The sequence below is a fragment of the Pantherophis guttatus genome, chromosome 5 (genome assembly GCF_059756535.1).
Source record: "Pantherophis guttatus breed Tessera chromosome 5, ASM5975653v1, whole genome shotgun sequence".
Lineage (NCBI taxonomy): Eukaryota > Metazoa > Chordata > Lepidosauria > Squamata > Colubridae > Pantherophis > Pantherophis guttatus.
Window position 1 is genome coordinate 22904266 of NC_142067.1, and position 15144 is coordinate 22919409.

The 15144-nt window shown below is 38.6% G+C and overlaps 1 protein-coding gene and 1 long non-coding RNA gene across 8 annotated transcripts in view; both read right to left on the minus strand.

Annotated features, from left to right (window-relative positions):
• The window catches only part of LOC148113303 (uncharacterized), a 52926-nt gene extending 48696 nt beyond the window's left edge, over nucleotides 1-4230 (minus strand). The window contains exon 1 of the long non-coding RNA XR_009621014.2: nucleotides 4162-4230. This is a non-coding gene — a long non-coding RNA (uncharacterized LOC148113303). The remainder of the gene's footprint in view (nucleotides 1-4161) is intronic.
• SPATA13 (spermatogenesis associated 13) overlaps nucleotides 1-10864 on the minus strand; it is a 132787-nt gene extending 121923 nt beyond the window's left edge. For 3 of the 7 annotated variants that reach the window (XM_034410448.3, XM_034410397.3, XM_087894692.1), the window contains exon 1: nucleotides 6092-6267. In XM_034410448.3, coding sequence (XP_034266339.2) covers nucleotides 6092-6106 — 15 coding nt within the window. In that variant the 5' untranslated portion in view covers nucleotides 6107-6267. Of the gene's footprint in view, nucleotides 1-6091; nucleotides 6268-10776 lie in introns of those variants that run through there. The other 4 variants (XM_087894697.1, XM_087894693.1, XM_034410408.3 and 1 more) reach the window with 2 other exon arrangements.
• Nucleotides 10865-15144: the final 4280 nt, after the last annotated feature.

Here is a 15144-nt window from a genome sequence, read left to right on the forward strand (position 1 = left end):
AAGGCCTCCTGCAAACCTCTGCCAGCGAAAACAGAGCTGGGGGGGGCTGCCCTCCCGAGCTCCCATTTTCGCTGGCAGAGGCACCATGGGCTGGTCCTTCACTGTTTCCAGGGGCCCCCCACAGACCAGATCTAACCACCTCACGGGCTGGATCTGGCCCGCGAGCTTTGAGTTTAACACCCCTGATCTAAATGGAACAGAATTGCAGATTCATATTCCTCTGTTCCAAACAATCAACATGCTTCTCGATTAGCATTTTTACACAAAAAACTAATTAAACATCCAGATACCCAATCCAGCACCTTCAAGCTTCTTATGTTAACAGCGGTCATTAAAAAGGAAGGACTGTAGCTCAGTGGTATCTCCATTTAAAACAGACAAAAATAGGCAATATTTTTTAAAAAAATTACATCACCAGGATTCTTTGAATAAAAGAACAACAAATAATAGAGCATTTAATATACTGTATGTCTGTAATGTAAAAAAAATGGAGCAGTGTATATCATACCTGTCCTTGTAGTTTGATTGACACAGAAGTGTGCTTTCAGGACTAACTTGCATTTCCTCTCTTGCCTTGTTTCTTTTTAGCATTTCGTTTATTATGCATAGAAAATGTGCTGACAAATCTCCAGATATGATCTTTTTTTCCTTTCCTTCCTAATCCCTCTGAATTAATTGGCGGCCTACTTATTTTACCTAGCCAGTTTTGGCTGCTCTCAGAAAGCTAGGTTGTGCTAGATCTATCTAGCATTATAATAGACCTCCAGTATTTACCGGGCCTATATACCAGATTAGATCAACAAATTACAAACACATCCCATTTGTGCCAAGAAAACCACGTAGATGTGTTCTGAAATCCTCAGGAGCGGAGCTCAAGTCAGAGTAGGCTTTTCTGTGTAAGGGACAAGGTAAATTCATTACAAGAATGTAATGTGGTATTTCGCAAATTTTAAGCTTCAGTACCATTTTACTCATATCTTTGGTGTTTGCAGAAAAGAAAAATCCTAGCTTTCCTTTAGAGAGAATGAAATAAAATGCACTAATCCTTCCTCAGGTATTTTGCTGGAGTAAGTTTTCCCTAAATTTGATTATTAATCAGCTGTTTCATTGTTTGTTTTAGGTTCAGTTCTGTGTTTATGATATGAATTTCTTAATTTCTTTTTTGCTGCCAGTTCAGTTAGGAAGACCAGATCAGGAAATTAGCTTCACAGGAAGACTAAACTTTCTTTGATGGAGATGGGCTATAATAACAAGTGAGATTGCGCTGACAGTCCTTCCCTTCCTTAATTCATACCCCCGTGAATTAGAGGGACATCTGCTTGAGCCATTTCCGAATGTTATCTTGTTATTCTGGACTTTAAAAAAAGTGTTTTAGCAAGTTTTACCTAGGTAATAAATAATTCCTGCTTATTTCCATCAAAATCATCTTTATTTTCTACTTTTACCCTATTGTTAAGGCAAGCTTATTAATAATATATAACACAGTTCTGTGATTAAACAGAGCACTGAAATGGCTACAGAATTATAAGAAGTAAACATAGCAACAGTGAGAATGTTGTCAAAAGTTAACAGAAACCAGAATATTTTGCTTCCTGTAGTTTAAGGTTATACACATTAAATTAGATTCTTGTATGGTACATTTCAAAATCATTTAGAACAGGCATGTCCAATATTCGGGCCACAGGATCATAAACTTTTAATATTATATTGATTTATATTAGGTTTATTATATATAAACAAAAAATCCTTCCTCAAGAAAGCCAAGAAAATAGCACACTATCAATTTAAAGACACTTAAAGAAAAAAGAACCGTGTTGGCAACAATCCTCCATTAGTCTAACATTTTGTTTTCAGAAAGTGCTGGATTTAAACTCATAGTAGAGAGCTCTACCCAACTAGAAAAGATTATTCATACCGTTCCATGCCAACCTACAGGTCTGCAGACTTTGTATTGGGTGACAGGAAAGTGGAATGAATATTTCACAGAGTGGGGGGGGGGAATCTAATCTGTACCTCAGAGGCAGTGGTGGGTTTCAAAAAATGTTTACTACCGGTTCTGTGGATGTGGCTTGGTGGGTGTGGCAGGGGAAGGATACTGTAAAATCTGCATTCCACCCCACTCCAGGGGAAGGATACTGTAAAATCTCCATTCCCTCCCCACTCCAGGGGAAGGATACTGTAAAATCTCCATTCCCTCCCCAATCCAGGGAAAGGTTACTACAAAATCCCCATTTCCTCCCTTATCAGCTGGGACTTGGGAGGCAAAGAATAGATGGAGTGGGGCCAGTCAGAATTTTTACTACTGGCTCTCCGAACTACTCAAAATTTCCGCTACCAGTTCTCCAAAACTGGTCAGAGCCTGCTGAAACCCACCTCTGCTCAGAGGGAAAAATAAAATATTACAGGAATTTGAAATAGTACTTGGTATTTTTGCAAGATTCCGTTCTTCCTTTATAGGTAAGGCATGAACAGGTGCTGTAGAACTTCAAGAGGTGGGGACAGGTTAACCTTATCAAAGATCAGTAAACATTGAATGTAAGGTAATGCTGCATATATGGTTTGTCATTTGTGATTAAGTCACATTGCAGCACAAAGATTTCTTATGTATGACTGACTACTAGAAAAGAGTATCAACCAGAAAGCAAATATAGCAGCCCCAAGACTAAATAATGTATTTTATTTAGACAAAATTGTGCTCTTAGGAGCATGTCCCCTTCAACATGCATGGCTAGTCCTATTTGAGAGGTACACAAGAACACATTATTGACTTTATTTGTTTTCACCCTGAAATATTCCCATGAGTCAATACTTTGGGTGTTTTCAAATACTGTACAGCTGCACTCACTTTCTCATTTCAATAGGTTTTCCATTCTAACACAGTTGGTTGAAAAAGAATCGGGGTGAAAATCTTAAAATATTTCAAAGGGGAAATGGCTGCTGCCATAGTATCTGTTAATATCTATTAATCAGATGGACTATGAAGGAGTAAAATATGCTTTTTGAAGTGTGTACTGCACCCATTTATCAAACAAACGAATGTAAATTTCTGGAAACAGAATCTCTTTATATTCTTTAAATTTCTTAAAACAGATCTCTTTAGCCAGGCCAATAAATACTAACAATATTAGTATGTTGTAGTAATTATTACAATTAATGTTAAATTATGAGCTTATAGATAACACTGATTATGTTATTATGTTATTTGCCTTTTTTTATATCTCTAGTAGATAAAAAACAGGAAGGTAAACTAAATATGAATAAATAAATTTAAATCTTATTCTGATGACAAAAATGGATCCACATTTTCCTTAACTACTTTCTAGTTAGGATTGGAAATCTAGAAAAAAAAATGCTAAAACAAGTTATCCTCGACTTTACTTTCACAATAAAACATGAATCTCAAATGCTACAACAGCTGGAAAGAAAGTAATTGAAGGAATTGCAAAGAAAAAAAGAAAAGGAAAAATAGCAATTATTTCCTTCTGTTTTTACTCCTTCCCTGGAAATAACATCCTGGGACTATTTTTCCTCAAAAAGGAACAAACAGATATCCTAGATCATTTTCAGATGATAGCATACTTCCAATTACTGATTAATTGACCCCCTTCAGCAATTATATGATTACCTCAGCTTAACATCATGCTAGTGGCTGTCTTCTTTTTGCTGCAATATGATGGCCTCCCTATCTAGTTCTTGATCTCCTGACATGGCAGCTGATTATCACAGCTGGATAAAAGGTCCAGACTACACCAGCATGAAAACCTTGGTGGCTTACTACTATCACAAACATCAAACATACGAAATACTTCTTTTTCCTGCCTTTTTTTTTTAAAAAAGTTTTTTATTAGTAGTTCAAAATTAAAAACATTGGACATAGATATGACATCACTGGTCCCAAGCATCTTCCAAAACTTTAAACTAATACATAATAATATATTCCTTACACCTTATACATTATTTAAACATAGTATAATAATAGTAATTTATACCTTATTCCTATATAATTATACAGTACATATCTATACCTACATATACCTATCTATACAATTCACATACATATTTATCTATAATAACGTATATAATTCTAGTCTAACACTACACTTTTGTCTCGGCTATCCTCCTTTTATCTAACCGTAAACCGTAAAATTCGTAAAATTTTACCCAGATTTTATAGTACAATGTTTCGCTTTTATCCTTGAGTTCCAAGGATAACTTTATCCTTGAATCTATCCATTTCTGCGCAGTTGAAAATTGTTAGTAGTATTTCCTCTTCAGTTGGGGTATCTTTCTCTTTCCACGTCTGTGCAAAGGCTATTCCTGCCTCTTTTTATAGAGGGGTTTTGAGATGTTGAGACAAGGCTGCCCTTGCTTACAGAAAATGAACAATAATGGACTGAAGCAAAGCTATAAAGCCCTGCTTTTCATTGTGAAGTCAGAAGTGACTTAAGTGAAGTCAGAAGTGACATAAGCACTGGTCAGCTGGCAGTGCCCCTAGGTACCTAAAAGTCTGGGAACATATAGCTTGACCTTAGTTGTCATCTTACTACTACGGTGGTTGTAACTTTTTCACAAATGATCACAAGTTGCAGATAAGTTACATTTTCTCCCTTACCACAACAAAAATAAAAACCAACACATAGGAGAGGTACTTGTGCTAACTATACATCAATTTCCTATCTGTATTTATTGTTGTAGTGAAGAGAAGAGCACAGCATCCTATTTCTCAAGTAAAGTACTTGCATTTTGAGATCCATCACAGTTAGAACATATTTATTTCTCCTTCTGTCACATAATAAAAGTATTTATTAAGTATTTATTTCTTCTTCTGTCACATAATAAAAGTATTTATTAAGTATTTATTTCTCCTTCTGTCACATAATAAAAGTATTATGCTTTTGGAAGGATTTTTTTTTTTAAAGGGAACAGACTAACTTAGTCTCTGTCTCCTGGATGTCTGAAATATTTGTACCACATATGAATCACTTGACAATTTACTTGATTTAGCTGATCAGTATTGCCTATGAAGGGTTTTCATAGAACATTACTGAATTATTATTTTGGCTTTTTGTTTTATAAAATCACTATTAAATCAGGCCCAGGATCAGAAAGAAAAGATCAAACATGGGAAGAGAGAAATTAATGTGTCAACATGAGCCCCCTTTTCCCGACAAGAGAAAAATGTCCCACTTTGTACTCTGAATAGTGAATGACCTCTGTAGATCTTCTCAACCTTTAAAAAAAAATGTTCTAGTAACAATGGGTTACTCATCTCAGAAGATTTTATCTCTAAACATACTAATTTTAGTTATAGCTACTCATAACTTCAGATATCAAATAGACGTCTCTGTACAACAACATCACTCATTCTGGAGAAATGGAGAATGGTTAAAACCATAATGAAAAAACATAATGCGCATATATATGAAAAGTAATTTATATCATATAAAAAGCTACAAAGTGGATTAATTAAAGATAAAGACCAATTTATGTAAGATTAATATATATGCTATTTGATGTATTCATGCTGGTGTAAGCATATGTTATATTCATTATATTCATTCATAGATCAGCCTTCAATAAATATTTTACAATGTTTCTTACAATGTAGATAAATGGATTACCTTAATCCACTTTAACATGGTTTGTGGATTAGATTAGAAGCTACTTTTGATTGCCCTAGTTAGTTTATTACCTTTTCTAGAAATGGTAAAGACATATAACCTAGATTCTCACAGCAGACAAAATCATAAAAGATGCTCACAATTCAAGTTTCATTATTTGTAGTTAGCTCTGAATACCTATAAAAGAAGGTAAACCTGTTTCACAATAAATGAATATAACCAGCCATTCTGAATCAATTCCCCAATGTCAGTATTTCAGAGAGATTGCTAAAATGTGAAGGGGGCACCCGTATTTTCCACAGATTGCTCTATATAGTTATAGGAAATTATGTTGTTTTATAAATAGGGTGTATAGTTCAACTCTGGATTGGAAAGAAAACTCATGTGCCTCCAAGTATGTTTGATCATGAAGAAGCATTCTCTTTAATTCACCACTCCCTTTGTAATGCTCATGAAATAATATGTCATACCTGGCAGTTCTCCATCAGTTGTTACACCTCAGGCTATGACAGTTCCACCATTCCTCTCTTCCTTTATCTGCCTCATTTGTTTCCCTGTTCCAACCTCACCATACAGCCTCTTCCTGGTGCTGCTTTTAATATGAGCAAAAGATAAACACACTGAGCAGGATGCATTATAATGTGGCATTATGATGTCACTTTTAAACTGTGATGTATATATGGAAACCTTGGTTACCATTGCAAGATAACACCAAGCAATCACTTGTGTTATCTCCTCTGCATTACAACTGGGAGCCAGTCCATATATATGGTCACTGGTTGCTGAACACAACACTCATATTGATTTGCATGTCTGAATGAGCACACCTCTGCAGACGGAATTTAAAAGACAACTAGACAACCTGTGATATTCTCGGACAGTGTTTCAGAGATATTTCTTTATCTAAACAGAGAAACAAAATGACCACAAATGGGCAAAAAAGTAGCAGGGGCAGGAGCAACTTCCCACTTCCTGCCAATTTACCCCTTGACTTTGTTGTAGTAAGCTGGCAAGGAGCATTGGAAAAGATGAGCATGTGAATATAACTGATGGTACCACTAAGCAGGCACAGTTTTGCCAAATTTTAATCCCATGGAAGATATAAGTGCATGGTTTTGTGCAGACCTCGGTGTGCACATGTATCACCTCTCCTGCGGGGGCTGCACCTCGGTGTGCACATGTATCACCTCTCCTTCGGGGGCTCCTGCGGGGGCTGCATTGCCAATTTGCTTCCAGGTACAATTCAAGGTGCTGGTTGTCACCTTTAAAGCCCTTCATTGTTTGGGACCAGGTTATCTGAGGGACTGTCTCTTGCCGGTCACATATACTCAACCCACTACAGTGGGGACGCAAGGAATGTTGCAGGTCCCATCTCCTAGTGGGACCCAGAAGAAGGGCCTTCTCAATGGTGGCTCCCTCTCTCTGGAACATCATTCCCCCAGAGATTAAAATGGCCCCTACTCTAACATTCTTCTGGAAGGCGCTGAAGTCCTAGTTCTGCCAGTGGGCCTAGGGAACGCGGAGCAGGATGGAGACCATTAAATGGCTCATATGATGTGTTGTTGCTGGGACAGGGGCGGGGAGTTTATTTTATTATATATGATTCTTTTATTAGTTTTATTGTTTTTTATATTATATTTTTATATTTTTGTAAGATGCCTTGAGTCGCCATGTGCGAATAAGCGGCAATATAAATCAAATAAATAAATAAATAAATAAATAAATAAATAAATAAATAAATAAATAAGTCAGATTTTGGATGCATTCTATAAGCTCATTTGAAGTATGTGGATTCAAAAATGTTTGTTTATGATGCACTGTTTTGCCAAACTGCATTATATACAATCAAATAGACAAGAATTTTAGTAGTATATAGATATGTTTCAGGGGAATCTCTTCTAAATATTTGCTCTGCAAGCAATGAATGGGAACTGGCTCAAATGTTCCATGTTTTCTGCATTCTAAATTTAAAGTAATAGCTGCTCATGCTCATTTCTTTTATATTATATCTATTATATTTTTTAAAAAATTAGGCCATTTAGGGTAAGGATCTATAGATCAGGGGTGTCAGACTCAAGGCCCGGAGGCCAGATCTGGCCTGCGGGGTGCTTAGATCTGGCCACGGGCCACCCTGGAAACAGTGAAAGACTGGCCCTCGGTGCCTCTGCCAGTGACAACACATCTTGGGAGAGCCGCATGTGGCCCTCCCAAGCTCCGTTTTCACTAGCAGGGGGAGAGGAGGCTATCACAGGCAAAAATGGAGCTCAGGAGCCTGTTTTCTCTGGCAAAGGGCTCAGGCCACCACAGGCACCTCTGATACGAGTGATGGCGAGCTGGCCATGCCCACCCTGGCCACACCCACTGTGGCCCCTCGAGGTCAAACACAACATATGAAGAACAGTTGCAGGAACTGGGTATTTCTAGTTTAATGAAAAGAAGGACTAGGGAAGACATGATAGCAGTTCCAATATCTCAGGGGCTGCCACAAAAAAGAGGGAGTCAAGCTATTCTCCAAAGCACCTGAGGGCAGGACAAAAAGCAATGGGTGGAAACTAATCAAGGAGAGAAGCGACTTAGAACTAAGGAGAAATTTCCTGACAGTTAGAACAATTAATCAGTGGAACCACTTGCCTCCAGAAGTTGTGAATACTCCAACACTGGGAGTTTTTAAGAAGATGTTGGATAACCATTTGTCTGAAGTGGTGTAGGGTTTCCTGCCTTGGCAGGGGGTTGGACTAGAAGACCTCCAAGGTCCCTTCCAACTCTGTTATTCTATTTCTATAACCACCTTACTCAACATAGTAGATGGCCAAGGACAACAGAATGTAAATTATAACCCTGATGTGGCCCTCAATGAAATCGAGTTTGACATCCCTGCTATAGATCAACAGGATATTAATTTTTTTAATACAGGAAGTATTAGCTCTCAATATACTAGTTTAAAAGTTTTAGTTAAATATCATCCAGATATATGAATATCTGCATAATAGTCCCGCCTGGACTATTGTAATGCTCTCTATATGGGGCTCCCCTTGAGGAGCACGCGGAGGCTCCAACTGGCGCAGAGTGCGGCCGCGCGGGTGGTTATGGGAGCAACATGGCGCTCCCATGTAACACCTCTCCTGCGCGAGCTGCACTGGCTCCCAGTAGTCTTCTGTGTGCGCTTCAAGGTTTTGGTTACCACCTTTAAAGCACTCCATGGCTTAGGATATGGTTATTTACGGGACCGCCTACTACCACAAATAGCCTCCCACCGGCTGGTACGCTCTCATAGAGAGGGGCTCCTCTAGGTGCCGTCAGCCAAACAGTGTCGACTGGCGGCCCCCAGGGGGAGGGCCTTCTCTGTGGGGGCACCCACTATCTGGAACGAGCTCCCCCTGGAGATACGGAGGATCCCGGATCTACGCACCTTCCGCCGTGCTCTTAAGACCCTCTTATTCCAGCAAGCCGGCCTGGCCTAATTTTTCTCCCCTTTCTTTTAAATTTTAAATTGAAATTTTAATTTGTTTTAAATTTATTGGGATTTTAATTGTCGTGGGCTAAATTATTTAATTTGGTTTTAAATTGTTTTTAACTTTTGTATTTCTGTATTTTATCCTGTGCCTGTTCACCGCCCTGAGTCCTTCGGGAGTAGGGCGGTATACAAATTTAATAAAACAAAACATAAGCATAAACATGAATGCCAATGCTCAGGAATGGCCATGGTGGCAAAGGAATTCTAGTAGCTTTGCTTTGTTTTGGCTTGTGTGTGCTGTGTGATTCTAAACATAATGGTTTATAACTCATAATTTATTGGATTGGTAAATCATAGTTTGTTTATATTCAATCTATATGAATATTCAATCTAACCTATCCTGCAGTATAAGCACAAGGCAGTTTTAAAATCTTTTGAAAAGAGTTGGAAATGTTTTAACACCCCACTGAAATACGAAAGAAGTCAATTATATATCCCATCTGCTGAGATTTACACAAGAGATTTTCCTTGTGCTTGGAAGATTCCCTACTACAGAACATTACAGCCATTCAATGTGGTAAAGAAGCATACTAGTTATATACCGAAAGTCAGTTTCATAAGAGTCCAATTTAGAAGCACAGAGAACTTTATAATCGTGCATTGTTCCAAATGGAACACATGAACAGATAGTGTCAGTGGGAAGTGATAAGAATTGAAAATAAATAGGTGTTGCTATTTCTGCCTGAGCTGGAGTGAGATAAAAACACAAGCCAAGTTTATTACAATGTAAGACTTCTTTTTTTCCATGGTAGGAGATTCAAGGCAGTTAAAAATCAAATGCAAACAAGAAAAAATATTATTACTGAATCTTGAAAGGTCTTGATAATAAGAAACGTCCCAAGGATACAGAACAGGGTGTGGGTTCCAGGACTTGAGAAGCCAGAGGAGTACTGGTCGATGACCATAATAAAGATTTGACTTGATGCAAGAGGAGACCCTTAACTTTGAACGGGGAAACGTTCAAGTCTCTGAGAACAGGAATGTTTTTAAAGGAGCCTCTTTTGCAGAACCTAGCACGTGACAGCTTCGTAGAGAAGTATCTATAATGTGAAGTTCTAAAAGTAAAATTCTAAACTATTTAGGGCTTTAAAGTTTAGAACTAGCAAACTTTGGAAATGTATTTGGAATCAGCTTGCAACAAGTACCCTGTTTTCCCGAAAATAGGACCCAACCAGAGTCCTGACATGATTTTTCAGGATGCTTGTAATATAAGCCCTACCTCCAAAATAAGCCTCAGTTAAGATTGCCAGCCAGATGGATGCATTTAGTGCCGTATTTTCCCCAAAATAAGACCTAACCAGAAAATAAGCCCTAATGCATCTTGTGGAGCAAAAATTAATATAAGGCCCAGTCTTATTTTCGGGAAAACACGGTAGTTCCAGTTTTTCAATGTCATTGAAGGAGAAATTACCTGACAGAGAGAATGATTAATCAGTGGGACAGCTTGCCTCCTTGAGTTGTGGGTGTTTCATTTCTGGAGGCTTTCAAGAAAAGATTGGAAACCCATTTGTTTGGGATGTGAACGATGAATATCATCTTTTGGCTCAAGGACCAAAGAAAATGTCTCAGCCCACCCTTACTCTTTGATCAAATTTCTGCCTAGTTGATCTATAATGGCTCTTTGAAAAGGGAGCAACTCACATGATTTTACAGTTGCTGAATGATTAGAACTCGTGTTAAATAATGGACAGTGAATCAAGAAAAGTGAACCGTAAATCCTGTCACGGAGAAAATCCAATACTCCTTCTCCCTTACTGGTAAATATGCCGAAAAAGGAAATTAAATAAGAAAAGTTAATTATATACAGATTTGACTTCCTTTTTAACATGAGCACAGCAAGCTTTAAATATGGACGGGCAACCAGTCCTATTAGAACATTCATTTTCACTAAGTTTATGCCCTGGATCCAGGTTGGGATTCAGCCTATTCGGTCTGGTTTGGGCAAACCGGTTGCTCCGATGGTGAGCTGAGAGCGAACCGGTTTGCTCTGACGATCAGCTGGGCCCTCCTGCCTGCTCCTGCCCTATACTTACCTATATTCGTTTGTTTTCAGCCCAGCTGATAGGCGCGGCAGAGCGGATTGCTGCGCCTCAGCTGTTTTTAAACAAAATGGGCTTGCAAAGCGCAATTGCAAAGCAAACCAGTTGTTAACAGCGGTTGAAACCCACCACTGCCTGGATCAGAAAATAAGCTTAGGGAAGAAAATAAGATTTTATATTTGAAATGATCTATAGTCCTTGACTTATGATCACAATTGAGCCCAAAATTTCCATTGCTAACATTGCTAACTTGCAAGGCAGTTGTTGAGTTGTGTCCCATTTTACAATCTTTTTGCCACAGTTGTTAAACAAATCACTGCAGTTATTAAGTGAATCATATAGTTGTTAAGTGAATCTGGTGTCCCCCATTGACTTTGTTTGTTGGAAGTTGGCTGGGAAAGTTACAAATGGTGATCACATGACCCTGAGACAGTGAACTGTCATAAGTATTCGCCATTGCCAAGCACCTGGATTTTGATCATGTGACCATGAGGATTCTGCGACAGTTTTACAGTAAGAGAGAAAAATCAGCCAGAAGTTATTTTTCAATACCGTTGTAATTTCTAACAGCAGCTAAATGAATTGTTGTAAATCAAAGATTACCCGCAATTGCAACTCCAAATATCCAAATGTATCAGAACAATCTTTCCCATTAATTTATCTCTGTGAGCAAGTGATAGGTTTATTCCAAAGGTAAAAGGGTTAAGATTTATGAAAAGAGACTAGTTTAATATATACAATATTGTTGGTCCATTCTGTAATTTCTCCTGCCAAAAGCAACTCAGATTGTAGGCGATTGTTTTAATTATGATTCTCATCAAGCAAGAGGTTGGGTTACACTTCAAATCCTGAAAAAGACAGAAAGCTGCTTAATATTAATTATACTTATCAGGTATTAATACATCTATGGCATTATGAAAAGTGGAAAAACAGCACTATAAAAGGAATAAACAGCCCCCACCCTACCGGTATTTTGAAGGGCTCTGAAGATGTGGCTCATTGCTCAGGCCCTTGACTCTTGTAATATTACAATATTACGTTTACAATTATTACAATAAATGTTATAATTATTATAAAATTATTATTTAGTATATGATAATGTTGCATTAGCCAGGACACTACAGGGCTAGTACAAAGTAGATGCTTGTACAGATTGACACAGTTCATTCTGTTCATGCTCACATACTATCCAGAGTGCACCATGGAGGCAGACTAGTTCTACATCCATATGACTTGACCACGTTCAAGTCTCAAGTCTCTGCAGCATCACCCAGGGCTTTTTTTCCCACCTCCAATGTTACCTTACATTTGAGCATCACATTTGAGCAAGTCTGGCACTGGTTGAATTCATACTGCCGCTCAAAGCATGTTTTTTCCCCCCACCTAAGTGGTGCCTGTTTATCTACTTGCATGTAACATGCTTTTGAACTGGCAGGAGTTGGGCAAATAATGGGAACTCATTCCGTCACACGGTGCTTAAACTCGAACCACCAAAATACAGACCTTCTCCAGTGTCATTAAGCCACTGAACCACTGCATCTCACATTAAATAAAAGAAAGAATATGATGAACATATATGGCTTAGAGCAGGGCTGTCAAACTCCCGGCCTGTGGACCAGATGTGTCAGGTGCTGGCCACACCCATGCCCGGTTTAGTGAAGGGGAAAAAAGTCCCAATACATCACATGATGCCACCGTGACAATGTGAGTTTGACACCCCTGGCCTAGAGTATACTTATGAGATCTGTTATTCTATCTGATATAAGTAACTTTAACAATGCTTGGAAAAGTATAGCAACACAATGCGATGGTTTAAAAAGGTCTTGTATGTTGTTTCAGAAAAACCTGCAGGTAGAAGAATCTGACTTTGCAATGAACACCGTCGAATTATGGGAAAAACAGAATGGATAGTAGCCATTTCATCGGAATGTCTTTGACAAGCCACTGGATTTGAGTCATTCTAGCAGAGCATTCAGAAGTAACTGAACCCTATTTATAAATGAAAATACACTCCCTGTAGCTGTTGAATATATTAGAAATAGCCAATTGTGCTTCTAAAGCAACCCAGCTTGCTACCTGTGTGCTATAAAAACCCATTGTTATTTCTCTGCTATTATTCTTAGACAGAAGCAATACCTATACCATGGTTAAAAGCATAGAAGCCCTGCCAAGTAAAATTGGGTGGCAATGCTACAATCTAACTAACAGATACCGCACCATTACAAGGTAGGGCTAGAATCCAAGCAAGGGGATTAAAATCAAAGTGCATAATAATTCAGGACAGAGAAAATAAAAACCCACTTAACATTCAGTCACCTCACTATTCTCTCTACAAATGTTTTTAGAACTGAGACTAAAATGTTACCCTATATCAGGAGTGGGTTATAAAATTTTTTACTACCGGTTTTGTGGGCATGGTTTGGTGGTGGTGGTGGGGGTTAATGTGACTGGGTGGGCATGGCCAATTTTTTTTGTTTTACTTTTAAAAGCATTTTTTCTACAACCTTAAGAGGTTGCAGAAAAAAATGCTTTTAAAAGCCTCTGACCATCAGGCAACTCAGCTGGGATTGCCAGAGGCTTTTAAAGGCAGTTTTTTCCCTACAACCTCTTCAGCCGAAGAGGTTATAGAAAAAATGCTTTTAAAAGTAAAAAAAAAAAAAAAAAAAGCCTCTGATGAGGTGGGCGGGGTAAGTGACCGGGCGGGGGACCGGTTCAGGGGCGTGGCCAGCCAATGTTATTACCAGTTCTCCAAACTACTAAAATTTTTTACTACTGGTTCTTGCAAACCGGTGCGAACCGGGAGCAACCCACCACTGCCCTATATTTACCTAGTTCTTCTGAGAGTGTCTTCATCTTTCTTTACTTTCAGATTGGAGGCTTACAGACAGTAGCAACCAGAGGTGGGTTTCCCATATTCTTACCACCAGTTTGCCCCGCGCGCGGATGCACCTTTCGTGCATGCGCCTGGCCTTCCACGCATTTGCTTTGCTCACACACGCGCCTTCTGCACATGCACCCGGCTTTGAAAACGTGGCTAAATAGGACAGTATTACACAGGGGCGGGTGGGCAGACCCACCCACGGTCGCCGCTACTGATTCGCCCGAACTGGTCTGAACCAGCTGAATACCACCATTGGTAGCAACCTTCTGCTTCAGCAGTAACAACTGTCTAAAAGAGGCCTACCACTTACCATTTCTATACATTCCGTATAGGAATAGGTCATAGCTCTCTTCGTCCATCCATTTCTCCCAAATCTCAAAAATAAAGTTACATTTTTTCAGTTAAGAAGAAACATTATTTTCATTATTCGAGATCCACCAAAGTCCCAACCAGATTATGTAGATGTTATAAGTGGATAGATTTCCCACTGAACATGGCATAGTGGGATATGAATGGATGAGATTGTCAAGGAACATTTAAAAAAATTATTTAAAAAATAATTTAAATAAGGCAAGGCTTTTAGCCATGCCTGCAACTTCTTTGCTTCTCCTTTTGAAGCATCCGGCAGTCAAATTAAGAATAGGATAGGATAGGATAGGATAGGATAGGATAGGATAGAATAGAATAGAATAGAATAGAATAGAATAGAATAGAATAGAATAGAATAACAGAGTTGGAAGGAACCTTGGAGGACTTCTAGTCCAACCCCCTGCCCAGGCAGGAAACCTTACACCACTTCAGACAAATGGTTATCCAACATCTTCTTAAAAATTTCCAGTGTTGGGGCATTCACAACTTCTGCAGGCAAGTTGTTCCATTTATTAATTGTTCTAACTGTCAGGAAATTTCTCCTTAGTTCTAAATTTTTTATTTTTTATTTTTTTTTAATTTGATTTATATGCCGCCCTTCTCCGGAGACTCAGGGCGGCTTACAATGCGTTAAGCAATAGCCTAACAAACAAATTGCTTCTCTACTTGATTAGTTTCCACCCATTGCTTCTTGTTCTACCCTCAGGTGCCTTGAAGAAT